This window comes from Coregonus clupeaformis, chromosome 34 (assembly GCF_020615455.1).
Source record: "Coregonus clupeaformis isolate EN_2021a chromosome 34, ASM2061545v1, whole genome shotgun sequence".
Taxonomy (NCBI): domain Eukaryota; kingdom Metazoa; phylum Chordata; class Actinopteri; order Salmoniformes; family Salmonidae; genus Coregonus; species Coregonus clupeaformis.
Genome location: NC_059225.1, coordinates 1,097,215 through 1,114,034, shown reverse-complemented (window position 1 = coordinate 1,114,034; position 16,820 = coordinate 1,097,215). Strand labels below are relative to the sequence as shown.

The 16,820-nt window shown below is 41.0% G+C and overlaps 1 protein-coding gene across 1 annotated transcript; it reads left to right on the top strand.

Annotated features, from left to right (window-relative positions):
* Positions 1-467: 467 nt before the first annotated feature.
* On the top strand, positions 468-3,873 carry neurod6a (neuronal differentiation 6a). The gene is made up of 2 exons (XM_041861900.2): positions 468-638; positions 1,095-3,873. Exon 2 carries the CDS (start codon positions 1,099-1,101, stop codon positions 2,167-2,169), a length of 1,071 nt encoding a protein of 356 aa, XP_041717834.2. The 5' UTR covers positions 468-638; positions 1,095-1,098; the 3' UTR covers positions 2,170-3,873.
* Positions 3,874-16,820: the final 12,947 nt, after the last annotated feature.

Here is a 16,820-nt window from a genome sequence, read left to right as displayed (position 1 = left end):
GAGACAGTACATGGATGTTCACATTGAATACATCTATTGTAGCTCAGTTGGTAGAGCATGGCACTTGCAACTCCAGGGTTGTGGGTTCGATTCCCACGGGGGGCCAGTTTGAAAAAATATAAATAAATGTATGTACTCACTAACTGTAAATCGCTCTGGATAAGAGCGTCTGCTAAATGACTAAAATGTAAATCTATTATTTTGAATTTACATGCATCTGTTGTATTATCTGTTCTTTGTGTGAGGTCGCTACTTATTTCCTCCAGTTCCTAAAGAAGCTATAGGGAAGCTTTGCGATTGTTCCCAGAAGCAAGAAGCACGCCAGATGATCAGGGAGAAATTCAACAGTCCCTCGAGACCACACCACGTGGCTAAGGCTGCCAGGTGACGTCATCAGCAGATGGCATGGGTACCAGCTCTGGCGGTTGGCATCGGTGTCATTTCTCAAAGAGAGAGAGAGAGAGAGAGAGAGAGAGAGAGAGAGAGAGAGAGAGAGAGAGAGAGAGAAAAGACAGGGGGAAGAAGGAGAGTAGAACCACACTGGTGCTATCTCCCATCGAAATAACACATAGGTGCTGGCTCGTAAAGCTACCTAGAAGGCTATTGAGAAGATGTGCACTGTTTGACACAGGATTCAGGTGAGGGAAAAAAATGCATGTAGACTGAGTGCGAAAAAAAAAGGAATGCATTGGAGACATGTTGTGAGATTGAAATTGAATTGAAATCAAAGTATCTAACAAAACAGTTTGTAATTGGGGTTTTAAAAGATTGCTCAATTGAATTAATTAACGAATTAATGGTAGGGTGTCTAGGCTACTGTCCTTATTGTATTATTTGCAGTAATATGCTAATCATGTAAAGATGTATACTAAAGTCATGCAGATGCATACCATCTATGTGATATGGACATTTATAGATATAGATCAAGAAAATTGAATGATTATAGCCTATAATTTTCAATTTGGTTGGATGTCAATTTGTCCAGATAAGGCCATGGGTAAAATGTCATGCTAAGGATGATAATAAATATCTAATCATAAAATAACGAATAACATCTGACTAATCAGCGGTATCTTCCTTCTGTCACGCTAAAGGACGATGTTGACCTTACGGTTTGATGAGCCAGCAATGAGGCCAGGGACCGGGACCCAGTTTGGGGCCAACTTCCCTCAAGACTGCGTGCGCGAGATCAAGGTCAGTAAACAAGAACCTTTCCTAAAAGCAGCCGATACCATCTCCATCTCCCAGACCCACATCAAAACCATGGAGGATGAGTTAGACTCAGAGAGGGATGAGGACGAGAGAGAGGAGCTAGGCCAAGAAGACGAGGACGTGGACGGTTTACCAGGGAGGAGGAGAGGCCCGCGTAAAAAGAAGATGACCAAGGGGCGCGTGGACAGGGTGAAGATTCGGCGCCAGGAGGCCAACGCGCGCGAGCGGAGCAGGATGCACGGGCTGAACGACGCGCTGGACTGCCTGCGCAAAGTCGTGCCCTGCTACTCCAAGACGCAGAAGCTGTCCAAGATTGAGACTCTCCGACTGGCCAAGAACTACATCTGGGCGCTGTCGGAGATCCTCAGCACCGGCAAGAGACCCGACCTACTGGCATTTGTCCAGGCGCTCTGCAAGGGATTGTCTCAGCCAACCACCAACTTAGTGGCGGGCTGTCTCCAGCTCAATGCCAGAAATGTCATCACGGACCACAACGGAGAGGCGTCTTTCACTGGCAGGTCCCCATTCGATGCCATGTACCCTGCAACTTACCACAGTTCCACCGAGGCTGTAGCTTCTTCAGGCCACGGCAGCAGCTCCATGGACAGCGCCAAACCTTTCAGACCATTTAGCTCCTACAGCAGTGCCTACGAGTCCTTCTACGAGAGCACGTCCCCAGAATGTTCCAGCCCTCAATTCGACAGTGGTGCTCTGAGCCCTCCAATCAACTTTAACGGGATATTCTCCCTAAAGCACGAGGAGCCAGCGGACTATGGAAAGAGCTGTCATTACGGTATGCGGTACTGCGCGGCGGTGGCAGGTCGCAACTCCCTCGGTCAGAACTCAATGTCACGGGGGTCCTCTGACATCCGGGACATCCATGTCCCCTATGACATCCACCTCCGCAGCCAGTTCTACCCAATGCAGGAGGAACTAAACACGCCTTTTCATAACTGATAAGAGAGAAGGCAAATGTGACCAGCTCTTAGCGGAGTAGCCTAATTAGGCTAAAATACTGAACCCACACATGTATTATTTACAACTTGGCCCATTTTGGGCACTTCCCACTGTCACACACTAGTTGAATCAACGTTGTTTCCATGTCACTTCAACGAAATTACGTTGAACCAACGTGGAATAGAAGTTGAATTGACGTCTGTGCCCAGAGGGTTGGTTGTGGAGTGGGCCATCTGATGTATAGTCACTAATTCATTGTACTTGAATGTTAATTGTCCTGAGGGTAAATACGTTTTGTAGTGGGATTATTTTAGGGAAAACACACCATGCTGGCAACGGAAACAAACAGAGGTCTGGGAGATTGTCAAATAGCGTTCAGTTCATAGGCCCACTACAGCCCCTAATAGTCAAGAAGTAGGATAAGTGACTCACACACGGATAGGCCATGTTTATTCACAAATTGTTATGCAAGAACATTCTTTTTGGAAATCATTTTTTGATGTCCTTACACATTAAAGTAGTATACCAAACTATACTATCATTATGCTGAATATGCTCTATTCTTAATTGTATTAATCCAAAGGGTAATGTGACATGGTGGAGTTCGGCCTAGTGATGCAACGTCGTAAATCAGACAGCAATGAAAGGCGAAGGGAAATACAGTATGCAATAAAGAACTCCATGCTGTCTGAGACAACTCTATTATTATCCACTAAACGTGCAGGTCAGTAGGGCACCAGTCAACTGGAACAAATGAGCTATTAGAAGACGCTTCAGACAATTCATATACGTTTTCATTGCCTCAAGTGTTGCAGAAGTTGTTCCAAGCCAGGCTTGTATTTATTTGTAAGTTATTTAATATGGATTTATTTATCTAGATATCATTTGTCTATGGGTGGTAGACATATGTAAATAAATGTTCACATATTGTGTGTTTTCTACAATGTCAAACGTTGTGTTAATTATCAAGTGAAAAATGAATCGAAGAATGTACAGTTATCCTATTTATAAAATATTAAATACACGTGTCACTGAATAGATGTTTAAAAGATGGAACATAACCCTTTGTATATATACCATGTTTTAAATTAATCTGAAAATGACACTGAAGTGAATCTCGTTATTCAGGTTATAGCCTATCTCGTTGTTCAGGTTATAGCCTATACCGTGTGACGAATTAATCAATATAGGCCTACACTCATTTCTGATATTCGAACTGAACCCGCTATCTTTCTTATTTCTGGCAACAAATCAATGCACATTTTTGTATATAGTGGGCACATCCGATTTGGTACCGAGGACTATTGTTTACATGTTAATATTTTGTCTATTCATATGCAACTATGGAGAGAGTTCTAGCCTACTTTATTTCCTAAATCCTCATCTTAGAAATATTGGCCTATAGGCATAAAGCTTATTTTAGCTCTTTAGTAATGTGAATACTTTTATAACTATAATGTTAGGCTAATTATTAACATCTCTTTATGGAAAATTCTCACTTCATAATTTCGTTTATATGAATAGGCTGTCTTGCCTAAATTTGAAATGTATATTTGGCACACACCAATGATGTAATTATTGTAGTATTCAATGATGACAAGTGTTCGTGGGGGTATAGTGCGCTTCTGTTTTTTTTCCTTCTTTCAAATTTGTATCTGGTAATGGGATTGTTTTATAAACAAAATAAAGTTGAATAAAATTGAATGAATTAAATAGCCTACATTGTTTTCCGTGTTTGCCGAAAATATAAATCAATGCATAAGGTTTTTCTGTGATAATGTGACGTTCAAAGACATTATCGAAGACGAATGACTGATGACTTTTGTAATAATATTCTATTTCAGAGCTTATAAGACGAACCAACCTGATTTTTATTATTAGTGACACAAGCAATGTAATCATGCGACATGCTTTCATTTGACCGTATTATGAAGCAATATTTAGTTGCAAATGTAATTGAATAACATAATTATACTGTCCACACTACCCTTGAACCTTTCGATTATAGGCTGGCTACCTCAAATAGCATATGTCCAAAAATCTCACAGATATTAATACATTGTATTCACCCGAAGAGTAGGAAAAATAATAGACTGAAAATGTATATCTACTTAATTAATAAATCAGTTAGAGAAAGACAACATCTAAATATGTGTGTTAGAGAGAGAGAGAGAGAGGTGGGCATGCGTCCATTCTAAGCCTGCGCCATAAATGTCGCCAAGTTGGGCGCTATAACTGCATGGACTTCAGCCAGATAGCGACAGACTGCAGATCAGAATCTTGCTGGGAAGCGTCGTAGGCGAATTTGCATTGTCATCCTGAAAAATTTGCCCGCGGGAGCACGAGACCATGCAAATACAAAACATGATTTGACAGGTGACCTTCAATGAGCTCTGTTGAAAAGACATGTTCCGTATCCACTCAGATATCATGTGTAGGCTACTTGAATTCACTGGCCTTAAAGTTCTATAAAACTACAGTACAACAATGTCCAGTCAGTCGTCAAGATCTTAGGTCACAACATAATCGTTAAACTTTAGTTTAGCCTACTTGTGAATTGCGCGTTGCCTGATGGTTCTGCTCTGGGGCAAGATGTGTAGTAGGCCAATCGCTGAGTCAAATATTGTACATTTCAATTGAAATCAAATGCATATTTGAAGTTTATTAAGTTGATTAACAAACATTTTCCAAAGAAGAAAAAATAAGAACTAATATAGACTGGCTACAAAGGCTGTCAAATGAAATGTAGAGTACCAGCCATTAGGTGCTAATATCTAGTACTAATGAAATAGGAACACCTCTAGCTTTTAACAGACAGGTGCAAAAACGATACCTTTGAATTAACACTTGCTTTTGATGAGCTTGTAATTCTTGGGGTGCATGTGTAAGTGTCATATAACCCATAGTGGTGATATTTCACATGATGAAGAGAGAAAGAGCCTAGCAGACAGCATATTTTCCTCTTTCAGGAGACAAAACGGTCTTGAGACAGAGGCCCACAAAGGAGCAGAAAAACGTAAATGTCTACTTCATCAATCCAAGCTTTATTCACACTTTTAATGTCACTTAGTTACTGTATTAACAACTTCAAGATTGATGTTTGTTATGCTATATTAAAGGTGTTATAGGGATCAACTGTAAAATGTGGCTGAGAAAAACCTACCACATCCACATCCAAATCCATTACAACTGAGGGCTGACCTAGGATCTGTAGAAGAGGGGTTTATTGACCTAAAGCCAGCTATCCGATATCAGCATTTCATTAATGCCCTTAATACGAACAGCTGTGTGTGTGTGTGTGTGTCTGTGTGTGTGTGTGTGTGTGTGTGTGTGTGTGTGTTGGGGGGTTAACAGACACCTGAGTACCTCTATAGGGAAACGTCCTCCTGAATGAATAGCCTGTTAATAATACCGTTCCTGTAATTACAAGTGAAACATGTTGTGCTCCTGTGATGTTGATTTATCTGTGTGGGGCTCCATGGCTGTGGCCCACTCCTCACCACCTCCACTTCCACTTGGCTCAGAGATGTCCCCCTCTCTCTTTCTCTCACCCCTCACAGACTCGCTCTCTCTATCCCCATCTATCCCCATCTCTCTCTCTCTCTCTCTCTCTCTCTCTCTCTCTCTCTCTCTCTCTCTCTCTCTCTCTCTCTCTCTCTCTCTCTCTCTCTCTCTCTCTCTCTCTCTCTCTCTCCCGCTTTCTGTCACCGTTCCGACAATTTTGCCACAAGTCCAAGGTCTCAGATGGTGTGCGATGCAAAATGTCCCCCATTAAATTCCTAATAATCTTTTTTGGTGGGCTGCAGTGGGGGTCTTGGCGAAGGGATTTCTTGTTTTAATTAGAAGGTTTAAGGAGCTAAGCCCTTCAGAAAAGCAGGTCCTCTGAGAGGTGGTGTGTGTATGTGTGTGTGTAAGTGTGAGTGTGTGTGCTTGTGTGTGTGTATGTGCCCTTGGAGAGGTGGTTGGGTGCAGGTGATCCTCCTAACAGAAGTTGCACCACATCGGCAGCCAATAACTCGTTTAAATATTAGATTGGTGTTGGCTTGGCACCCTTCCTGGTCCTGGCCCATAAAAGAACTCCCCTATTTCTACACTTGGCACATTCTCACGTTTTGTTTTGGCATCAGGGAAATTAAATCAGGGGTTCTTAGGTTCTAATACTACTGAGAGGTAGGCCTAACTAGTAATGTCTGCACATAAAATGGAACAGAATTATACGATCTCAATGACTGTCTGAAGCTGCTTGTCAATGCTGGGTGGATATATTTGTAGTAAAGCATGATGTGTGGGACAATATGGTATGGTAGACCTACAATACATGTTGTATTGGCTGAAATGTTATGGAATGATCTTATATGACGTGGGATGTTCGGCATGGTGTGTATGTGTATATGAAATCAGAAAAGCGACAACACCTTTGGTATAAAACAAATATGCTAACTTTAGACTTTTACAGTATATTATCTGAACTTCTGTATCTGGGGGGTCACTTTTGTGCGCAACATCCCATTGCACTTCCAACAAGTTACAGTTCAGACTAGTTACAGTTCAGTCTAGTGAAATGAGAGAATATAGCCCAACCACTGACCTCATCCGTCTAGAGGACCATTACTAGGCTAGAGAGCCAGAGATTAAATATGTAAGAACTCTTCCTATCTGGACAAATTGCATGAAGTTTGTCTGCACTAGACACAGGCTAATCAGGGCCACATTAACAGTCATTTGGAAAGGGGTTGTCAGACTCTTAGAGCCATTTATATTATCTGCTAATGCTAAGCACAAAAATGCTAATTAACTAAAGTCCCTGAACATTGTCATCAGTTTCATTCTGCGCTAATTTAGCACACAAAGACACATTTAGTGCCATATAGGAGTAGACTCCTGCTAGATTCATCTACTTCTGAACAGTATGGTCACTGCGTAGTCCAGCGATTAGCCCACTGAAATGGTCCAAAAGGTTGCTGGCCTAAATCTGCATGGTGGAAAGCATTTAACTTTGACTTATCCATCATTTATCAAACATCACTGTCAATGCCAGAGCCTTGTTCTGTTTCAGCTACAAGGCCAAATAAGCAGTTGCAGCTCTACCATTTACTTGTTCTTTTTTTGTCATTCATCTACACAAAATACTCTATAATGTCAAAGTGAAAAGAAAATTCTACAAATGTATACAAATGAATACAAATTAAATAACTAAAATATAGTCATTGCATAAGTATTCACCCCGTTTGTTTAGGCAAGCGAGTAAAATTTGTCTTAACAAATCACATAATAAATTACATGGAAATAATAAGGATTGACTTGATGTTTGAATGACTACCCCTTTTTCTCTCCCCCATACATACAACATATGTAAGGTCCCTCAGTCAAGTATTGAATTTCAAGCACAGATTCAACTACAAAGACCCGGGAGCTCATAAAGAAGGGCAGTGATTGGTAGATGAGTAACATTAACAAATCAGACATTGAATATCTCTTTAAGCATGGCCAAGTTAATAAGTATGCTGTGGATGATGTATTTAACCACCCAGACACAACAAAGATACAGTCATCCTTCTGAACTGAGCTGCAGGACAGGAAGGAAACTGCTCAGGGATGTCACCATGAGGCCATTGGTGATTTTAAAACAGCTACAGAGTTCAATGGCTGTGATGGGAGAAAACTGAGGATGGATCAACAACATTGTAGTTACTCCCCAATAATGACCTAAATGAAAGAGTGAAAAGAAAAATACAAATATACAGAATATTCCAAAACATGCATCCTGTATGCAACAAGGCACTAAAGTTATACTGCAAGAAAACGCAGCAAAGGAATAAACTTGTTGGCCTAAATGCAAAGCCTTATGCCTCCTTATTTTCAAGCATGGTGGTGTCTGCATCATGGTATGGGTATGCTTGACATCGGCAAAGACTGGGGAGTTTTTTTTAGGATAAAGATAAACGGGATAGAGCGAAGCACAGCTAAAAACAGCTTGATTCAGTCTGCTTTCCACCAGACACTCGGGAGAAATTCACCTTTCAGCAGGACAGCCTACCTGTCGAGAATATTTTAATTAAAAGCACACCAAATTTAAAGGGATGGCTTTAAATAAATGTACAGTTAACCCTATTGAATGAAAACTCCACGAGAAATTCTGTTTGCCAGTAAGTGGGAGGGTTTTCAGTGGTTGAATTACATTTATTCAGCACGTGCAAGGGAATCACGCCAACAAAGTCCGTTAAGCACCTACATAAGGTAAGTCTGAATACCATCTACTGACGTATGCGTAGGAAAGGCATACATTTCCTAAGTCTGAATTGGGCCCTTAGAGACTAAGCCATTGGCAAAACTGCCACAGGGACATGTGTGCCCCCACCCCCAATTTTCAGAACATGTCAATTCGTTCCCCTCAATAATTTCTAAACAAATATATACAGTATATATAGTCTTTTTTTTTCATTTGTTTTGGTGGGTTGGGCTCCCCCAGATAGCATATGAACACGTCATAAGCAATGGCCAAATATGTAGAGTTGCAGAAAATGTGCTTTAACAGTTGACTTTGGGCACGATAACCGGTCCAACTCCTCCTCTTTTTCAAACAGAAATGGGGGTGCCTTTGGTGGTTCATCAATGTGTCATTCCTGTTAAGCGCACCGCGATCTACATAGCTAGTTCGTTAGCTAATCTAGCCACTTGTAGCTAGCCAGCAAACTGCTCCAGTATGTGTTGATGCCATTTCACAGGATGTTTTGGGGGAAGGAAGCTGTAGAGATTGGAAAGAAATGGCACTTCTGTAGCCAAATATCTTATTCATCCATTTTGTTTTTGTTTTTAACCATTAAATGACCTGATATGATGGTGCATTGATCAGTTATACAGTTTAAAGACGTTGTTTTATCATTTTGGCCCAAAGTCGACCTTTAAAGTAACTGTCTGGTGTTTCCAGATTTCTATGAAATATGACCTATAATTCATTACAATGAAATTACAGTGAAATCGTTTTCCTTCCAAAAAAATGGTAATTAAGTATGTTAAAATGCATCTTTTCTGTGTTGGAATGGTCTGGGCATACCCCAACAACAGAATGTTGTGACCTTATACCGGTCATGATATCATCCTCTATGAGGAAATTTCAAGCATTTTTGAAACGGGCTGTTTGAGATACAAGTTTGAGGTGAGGGTTTTGAAGCTTTTCTTTCTCCAATTTATGCTTTGCTACAAACTATAGGATGAGTCAACAGCATTATTTGGGTGTGAGTTAACAGAATATTAACTTTTAAAAGTGAGATTTCACTGGACAGTTACTTAAAAACTGTTAAATTATCTCTCATCCTCATGGCAAAATGTGAAGAATAGCATGAAATGAGCTATAAAACTGCTAAATGTTCTCTCAAACTCATGACAAAATATGTATAATAGCATTTTTAAACTGCAAATGTTTCTCTCAGCCACATGGCAAAATGTGTTGAAATGCAGGAAGTTAGCTGTTTTCCCTAAAAACAGATTTCTGGGGGTTGGGGGGCCTTCCACTTATCCTTCCACTTATACTGTGTTATCAAAATACCCCTCCATATACCCTACAAAATATCCCTCAAGAGAGGCAAAATAAGTCATGTCAAACTGTGTAGAATTGCAGGAAACGCATTTAAAATGTTTACAAAAATGTCTGGGGGAGGACCCCCGGGTCCCCCCCATATATCTACACCACAATTTCACCCTTGGACTAATCCAAAAAGACTCACAGCTGTAATCGCTGCCAAAGTTTTTTCTAGCATGTGAATACTTATCTAATCAAAGTATATTAGTGTTTCCTTTTTCATTACTTTTTAAGAACCACTTTAACATTACAGAGTATTATTTGCAGATTTGTGTATCCCACTTTGTAATACAATATAATTGAATGAAATCCAAGGGGGGTGAATACTTATGATACCCACTGTATATAGAACCATTTTGTAGGCTATATAGAACCTTTTGGTATTTTGTAAAGATCATTTGAACCATACTATATGTGTTATTGTTCAAATTAGACTGATAGGAAGCAGTATTATCCATCTCAGTTGTAAACTAACTACTTGATTTGAGCTTTGTTTATCGTCAAGGAACAAATAGTCACCAGGTTGTGTTCTCCCTCTTCTCTCTCTTCTCACCCAGCGTTGGCTGATTTGCAGGAGTTGTTGCCTGCACATATGTTGCACATTTCTGCATGTGCACATGTGTGGGTGGTTGTGAAGGGGGTGGTGGTAGCTTGTAAGATATAGTGCTGAATTTTTATATCTTGTTTTTCATAAGCATCTAATTGCAAGAGCCAACCTGTGAAATATATATATATTTTTTTATCATTTGCAATATCATGACCATCAATTACAGGTACACTAAAATAAAATGAAATCCTCCCTTGGATAGCTTTCAGGACTGGATCTCTTTTAAAATACAATTATAAGATGCTTGTGATCAAATGATGGCATATTGAAATGACAGAAATTAGACAACTCACTACTTGTTTTCAACACCTCTCCCAACACCACATTGGGACTAAACATATTCCTCCTCCAATGCAACATACAGTGCACAAACACAACTACCCTGACCATATACAGTAATCTATAGGGGATGCTAGCCTGCGATGGACCATGGTACTCTCCTTCTGGCATGGTGCCATCTCCCTCCTCCACTATACCATGCCCTCCTGGGGGACCCACTACTATCCCAGGATTCCACTGGTGTACATGCCTCACTGCTGCTGCCTTGTCTACCCCACCATGGAGGCATATGGGAGGGGGAAGAGGTGTGAGTGTGTGTGCGTGTGTATAGGGAAGGCCTGAGGAAACAGAGAGGGGGAGGGTTACATTTACATTTTACATTTAGCAGGGGTTGTAGGGTCCGCAGTCTTTACATGATGGGTGGAGGGGTGGAGGGGGGGAGAATAGGGTTGTCGTTTGGTCGTGGTCCAACAAAATGTCATGCTAGTCAATGTATCACCAGTGGAGGCACAGACAGAGGGACTAGAGGCAGAGGCAGACACACACAGAGGCAGAGCCTCCGACAGCCTCTGCAGGCCCAGACACCACCCATCTGGGAAGACAGGAAGCACAAAGAAGCAATAGGCTAAACATGTTCACCGCTAAGGATCTTAAAGATAACCCTCCCAAAGTCCCTAGTCTACAGAATGTGAACTGTTCACCAATCGACAGGGGATTCTCTCATACTAAGGCTATCAGTGGAGGTTCCTTCACCTAGAAAACAGAGGATGGACTTGTGTAGAAACATTTAAAATTATAAAACCTTTAAAATTAAAATCATAATTATGATATTTACTGTGTACGACAGACATAGTTAAATGGTTGGGCCATTGCTAATCATCCTTATACAACAATGGTAACAATGCTAGAACGTAATTGAAGCACCATGGATGATTTCCTTGTTAGTATGTGGTTTATATCAGGTTTATCTTTAACTCCAACATCAGAGAAAGGGCTTTTTGGTTTATTTTGGCACAAACTCTCAAAGTAATTTCCCCCAATTATTTCCTCATGTTTAAAGACACAGTGTGGTATTATTCTGGAAATGAAACAAACAAACACACACCACCCATCACCCCCCGGCAACAAATCCATTCTCCTCTCAACCCATTTTTTTATGTTGATTCCATTAAAGTGGTGTTTTTAAAGAAGAAGAAAAAAGGATGAATAAAAAAAGTGTGAGCGATAAACATGCAGGCAGGTGTTGACGATGCAAATGAAACAGAGGACAGATGGTTAGCGGCTCCATCACTCACTCAGAGGATAATAAATAGAGGTAATCAAATTCCCTCAGTGGGTTTGGGACTTTCTTCAGAACTTCCCTGTCTGTGCCACCATCAAACAGGCACCGTGTGGCACAGCTCTGGAGGATAGCCTAAACGGGATGATGGCCTGAACTTCTGAGAGGCTTCTGAGAGTTTTTCTACCAATGCCATTTTGCTCTACCGCATAGCCTGGCAATGTGCCAACCTCAAACAACTTTTTGTGGTTTTGAAATCATAGTAAAAGAGAGGGGTTATGGGTGTGTGTGTGTGTGTGTGTGTGTATGTGTGGTGCCCCAAGGGTGTCAGAGAGCAGCAGACCTATAGATATTGTTATGGTGTGGTGTTGTGCTTGATTACAAACATATAGCTCAAAAACATAAGCACTCACATGCACATACACAGATGTACAGTATTGTGTGACCAGTAGGCAACACAAAAACACAGAAAAGACCTTCACTATGTCAATACACATGTAGATGTTATTGAAGGTGTCACAATAATTTGTATACAGTCTTAAATATATACACAGACACACACAGTATATGAGTGGGGGCGGTGCAGCCATGGACCTGCTTGATTGCAGGAATGCTGCCTGGTATCCTTGGGCGCTACGCGTGCCAAGCTACCAGTCTGTGCCGTCACACCTTGCTACCTTTTAAGATTGCCCTGCAGAGACGGCGGGGGGAATGCCAGCCTCTACCCGCCGCAGTCTGGAGGCCCTGGAGAACCACGAGTCAGGGACCGTTGCCAACATTATACCCAGGAGAGCGGCTGAGGCAGGGGGACTAGAGGAGCTACAGCCTCCTGTCCCGCACCCCAGGACCAGGCACCACACAGCGGGCCCAGATAGTAGGAGAGACATTCTCTGGATGAATCTCCCATTACACTATACATCAAGATAGATTTCACAGTGAATCTATAACATGTGTGACATACATATCTACAACATCTATACATCAGTCTGAGGCTGTAGATGATCCATTAAGAAAAGTGTGCAGTATGTGTGAGTACGTCACTTTTTTTTGTCTCATCTTCATCTACAAATGGTGTCGGATGGCAGAATGTAAATGAGATGGTTATTACGGCAGTGTTCATCAAGCCAGGCTGGAGAGACTTCAATAGCTTGATGAATATGCATGCAAATTTGTTAATTAAGTTAATTATTCTGCTGAAAATTCATTTGTCTTCCAAGGACTTCTCCTGCAATGATTCGAACATGTTTCTGTCATTAGTCATGCACCATGCTATTTAAAATCACTTTGGGCCACTTTTTAAAAGTTTGACAGGGCCAAAAAAGACAGAGGGGGAAGTGTAAGACCAAAAAAGAGTGTGAGAGATAGAAAGATAAAGGAGGGATGGAATCTGTTTTTAGCAACTGAAATATTTTTGGACTGCTCCAAGGGAAGGGGCTGACTGGATGGCAGTAAAGATGGCAGAGCAGACCAGAGCTTAAATATGTTGGGTGAAACGTTTACCACTAAAATACTAACCCATTGACCACCCACACCCATTCATATCAGAGCTGTATTAGTTCCCTACATTTAATGAGTTTTATTGTGAAAGTATAAGACATCAAGTGTAGCTGGGAGTTCAATTAAACAATAGAGAGGTATTTCGTTTAGCTGTAATGTATTATTTACAAGTTTGTGTTCACAATATATCAATAAAGCTATTTGTAGGGGAGCCTTCTTCTTCCAGGCTTCTAGTTTTTTTGGTTAGGCTTTCTTGTGTACATTTTTAGGGATTCTCCCAGTGGGGAATGACTGCGCCTTTGACGGCCGCTGTCCACTGTATGTGGTGCTGAAGTTCTTTAATTTCCGACGCTGTCGCTGTCAGTGGTGCTGAATCTCTGAAAGGCTAAGGCTTACCTACATGAAGTGTATTATGAATCAACATAGTTTGTGTACGACTATTCTCATACTAAACTTGATCGGTTGTCTGTTTTAGTTGTAGGCTTCCTGTCAGCATATTGACCTTACTCAAGAAGCACGATGAAGAAAGCTCACGAAGTAGAACGACCCCCGCTGAGCGCCGCTACGACAGTGACAGGTGTTTGAGAAAATACCGCGTTTGAACGCCGTGTAACTCCCACCGTTGGAGGGACATCTGAACACCACACCTCACAGCTGCCACAAAAAGTGGACTACGGTAATAATGACAAATCGTTGGCATATTGTTTTCATTTTCCTAATTTCTGATTCAGGCAGCCTACATTTTCTGTCGAGAGAGAGAGAGAGAGAGAGAGAGAGAGAGAGAGAGAAAGAGAGAGATAGGTCAGTTTTCCTAATGTACATACACACACAAAATATTATTCACAGGCCTACTTTACTTCTCATCTCTTAAATGGAATGCTCAGAGGAACATATTGCAACATAACCGAACCCAACCATTCTCTGGCAGCGACCGCAGCAGTGTTCACGGGCCAATGAAAACACCTAGTCCCCTGTCTCCACTTTTAATTGGGGATCTTTAGTGCTATTAGCTGCAGAGGCTGCTTGCCTGGCTCCCTCAGTAGTGTCACTACCACTGTGTCTCTACTGACTATCACTTTATGTGGCTTTGGCACAGCTCCTCAAGTGGGCGCGCACACACATGATCCATTCTGTGCTGTAACACACACACACTCACACACACACACACACACACACACACACACACACACACACACACACACACACACACACACACACACACACACACACTTCGGGAATACAGCTTAATCAATGATTTAACAAATATTCATTCATTCGTTCAATCATTAATTTGTGGTACATATAAACTATAAACGTATATGATAAAAGGCAACATCATTTACAGTCCATAAACAGGTGAAAACGCTTTAGAGGAAGTGGTCTCCTACAAATAAAAATGGGTAAGAAGGCCTCCCAATGATTCCCCTGTCTGCTAATGCTTATCAATTAAACATCGCCATCTGGTGGGAGCAAGAAACATGACAAGTAAATAAATTCAACTAGACGGGAGCTGTTTGACTCAGAGCCAAATGCAAACTACAAGTACTGAACCAGCACGTATCCAGTAATACCAGGAGATTTATTTGTGCCAGATGTGTTCTGCTGAGAGTTCTCTTTCTCAACGTTACACATGTTATGCCCATGAATAATGATACACTTTAAATCTGCCAGCCTGGCACAGTACATGCACAGTAATAGGACTAAGTGTGTGTAAGGAGCTACATTCTTAGCTTCTACATATAGCTACCGTGTCCATTTGATGTTTCACATACAGTGAATTTGCATCTATAGACTGACATCATTGGATTTAGCCAATTTGTCAACAATCTCACTACCTTCAAACTAATGAATAGGCTTACTGAATACTGAATGATGGATGGCTTAAGTTATAGTTGAGCAAGAATACATGCAAACAATAGAACAATCAACATAATGTCCAAACAATAGAACATAGCACATAACACTAGCCGACACATCCACACTGAGTGTTTGTCAGCCTGATAGCATTCTGTTGGTTACCTGAACAGCTGTTCTGATCACAGGGTTACACAGCCACACTCCAGATGTGAGGAGCATCAATTACAGACGCACCTGAGTCTGGTGATTGCATAAATTATTAAGTACAATATTGATGTCTAGCACTGGTAGTCTCCTCAAGGGAGCAGGATTTAGGTAATATGAACTTTATCAAAGGCCCACCAGGCTTAAGTGGTTTTAGTGTCTGTCTGTGAAATAAAATGCATTACTACAAAGATGATAATATGGAAGAGCTACAGGACTCGTTTGCAAAGAACATTTGATGATGTTTCTGATAAACAGCATCACAGACTAATTGCTTGAACAGACAGATGGTATAGGCTTAAGATTTTAGAGAATAACCCCAGGGGCTACAAAATAAATGTACAGATGTGCAATAACCAAACGCATGAAGAAATATTGGATGAAAGGAGAGGAATGAAATAAATGAGGAAAAATAAACGTATGGGCCGTTTTCTTTTGTTTTCTCACTTTTGTCTCTCTGACATCTGTTGACGAAGAGTAACATTAACAATGTCAGTTTACTAAAGGACCAATCCAGGCCGAGGTAAGAGGAGACATAACCTATCCCTTACCCCCTCTGGTGGTCACAGCCTATACATACAATTGGCATGAGCACGATGACTGAGCCTGATAAACTCATTTACAGGCGATCTAACAGCAGGAGTTGAAAATGTTTTTTTTTTTCTAGAGTCTGGCACGACATTTTGAGGTATTAATACACAAACAAATCATTGTATGTTTGATATTCTTCAGTGCAAAAGCTTTTGATGAATTATGCTTTTGTTGATAACCCTGATCATGTGTAGGCCTATGCATTTACAATTCAATGGACTGAAAACAAAACGTTTATGTGAAATGTTCAGAAAGATGCAGGGAATGTGATAGGAGGGAGTGTTAAAATCAATCAAGTATTTTTTTTAAAAAAGCTGCATTTGCCTCTGGCAAATATCAGACAAAACACTAGATGCTATTGACGGCCAAATCTAGTACCCAATAATTGTGTTGTTTTACATGTGGTTGACACCTCTACCACATGCATATGTATGAGCATTCAGAGCCTTTTTGTCTGAAATATCTCAACACAATCTCAATTATAATTGTTGTTAAATGCAAGTTTAATTAAATCGCTTACAATAAAAATTCAATTCAGAGGCATCTTGCATTCTGACATAAATGTTGTCATTAATAGTAAGTATGGAAGAGAGAGAGAACAAGTGCCTGGTGAGGACTATAAGACATCCATCATTAACTTTGCCCATTTCTCTGTCGTCTTCTAGGGTGAATTAATAGAGTGTCACAGGGAGGACGGTGGGAAGCCTGAGGCTCTGAAGCAACACTCCCTCCACCTTCTGTTCCTGCTGCTGGGGTCT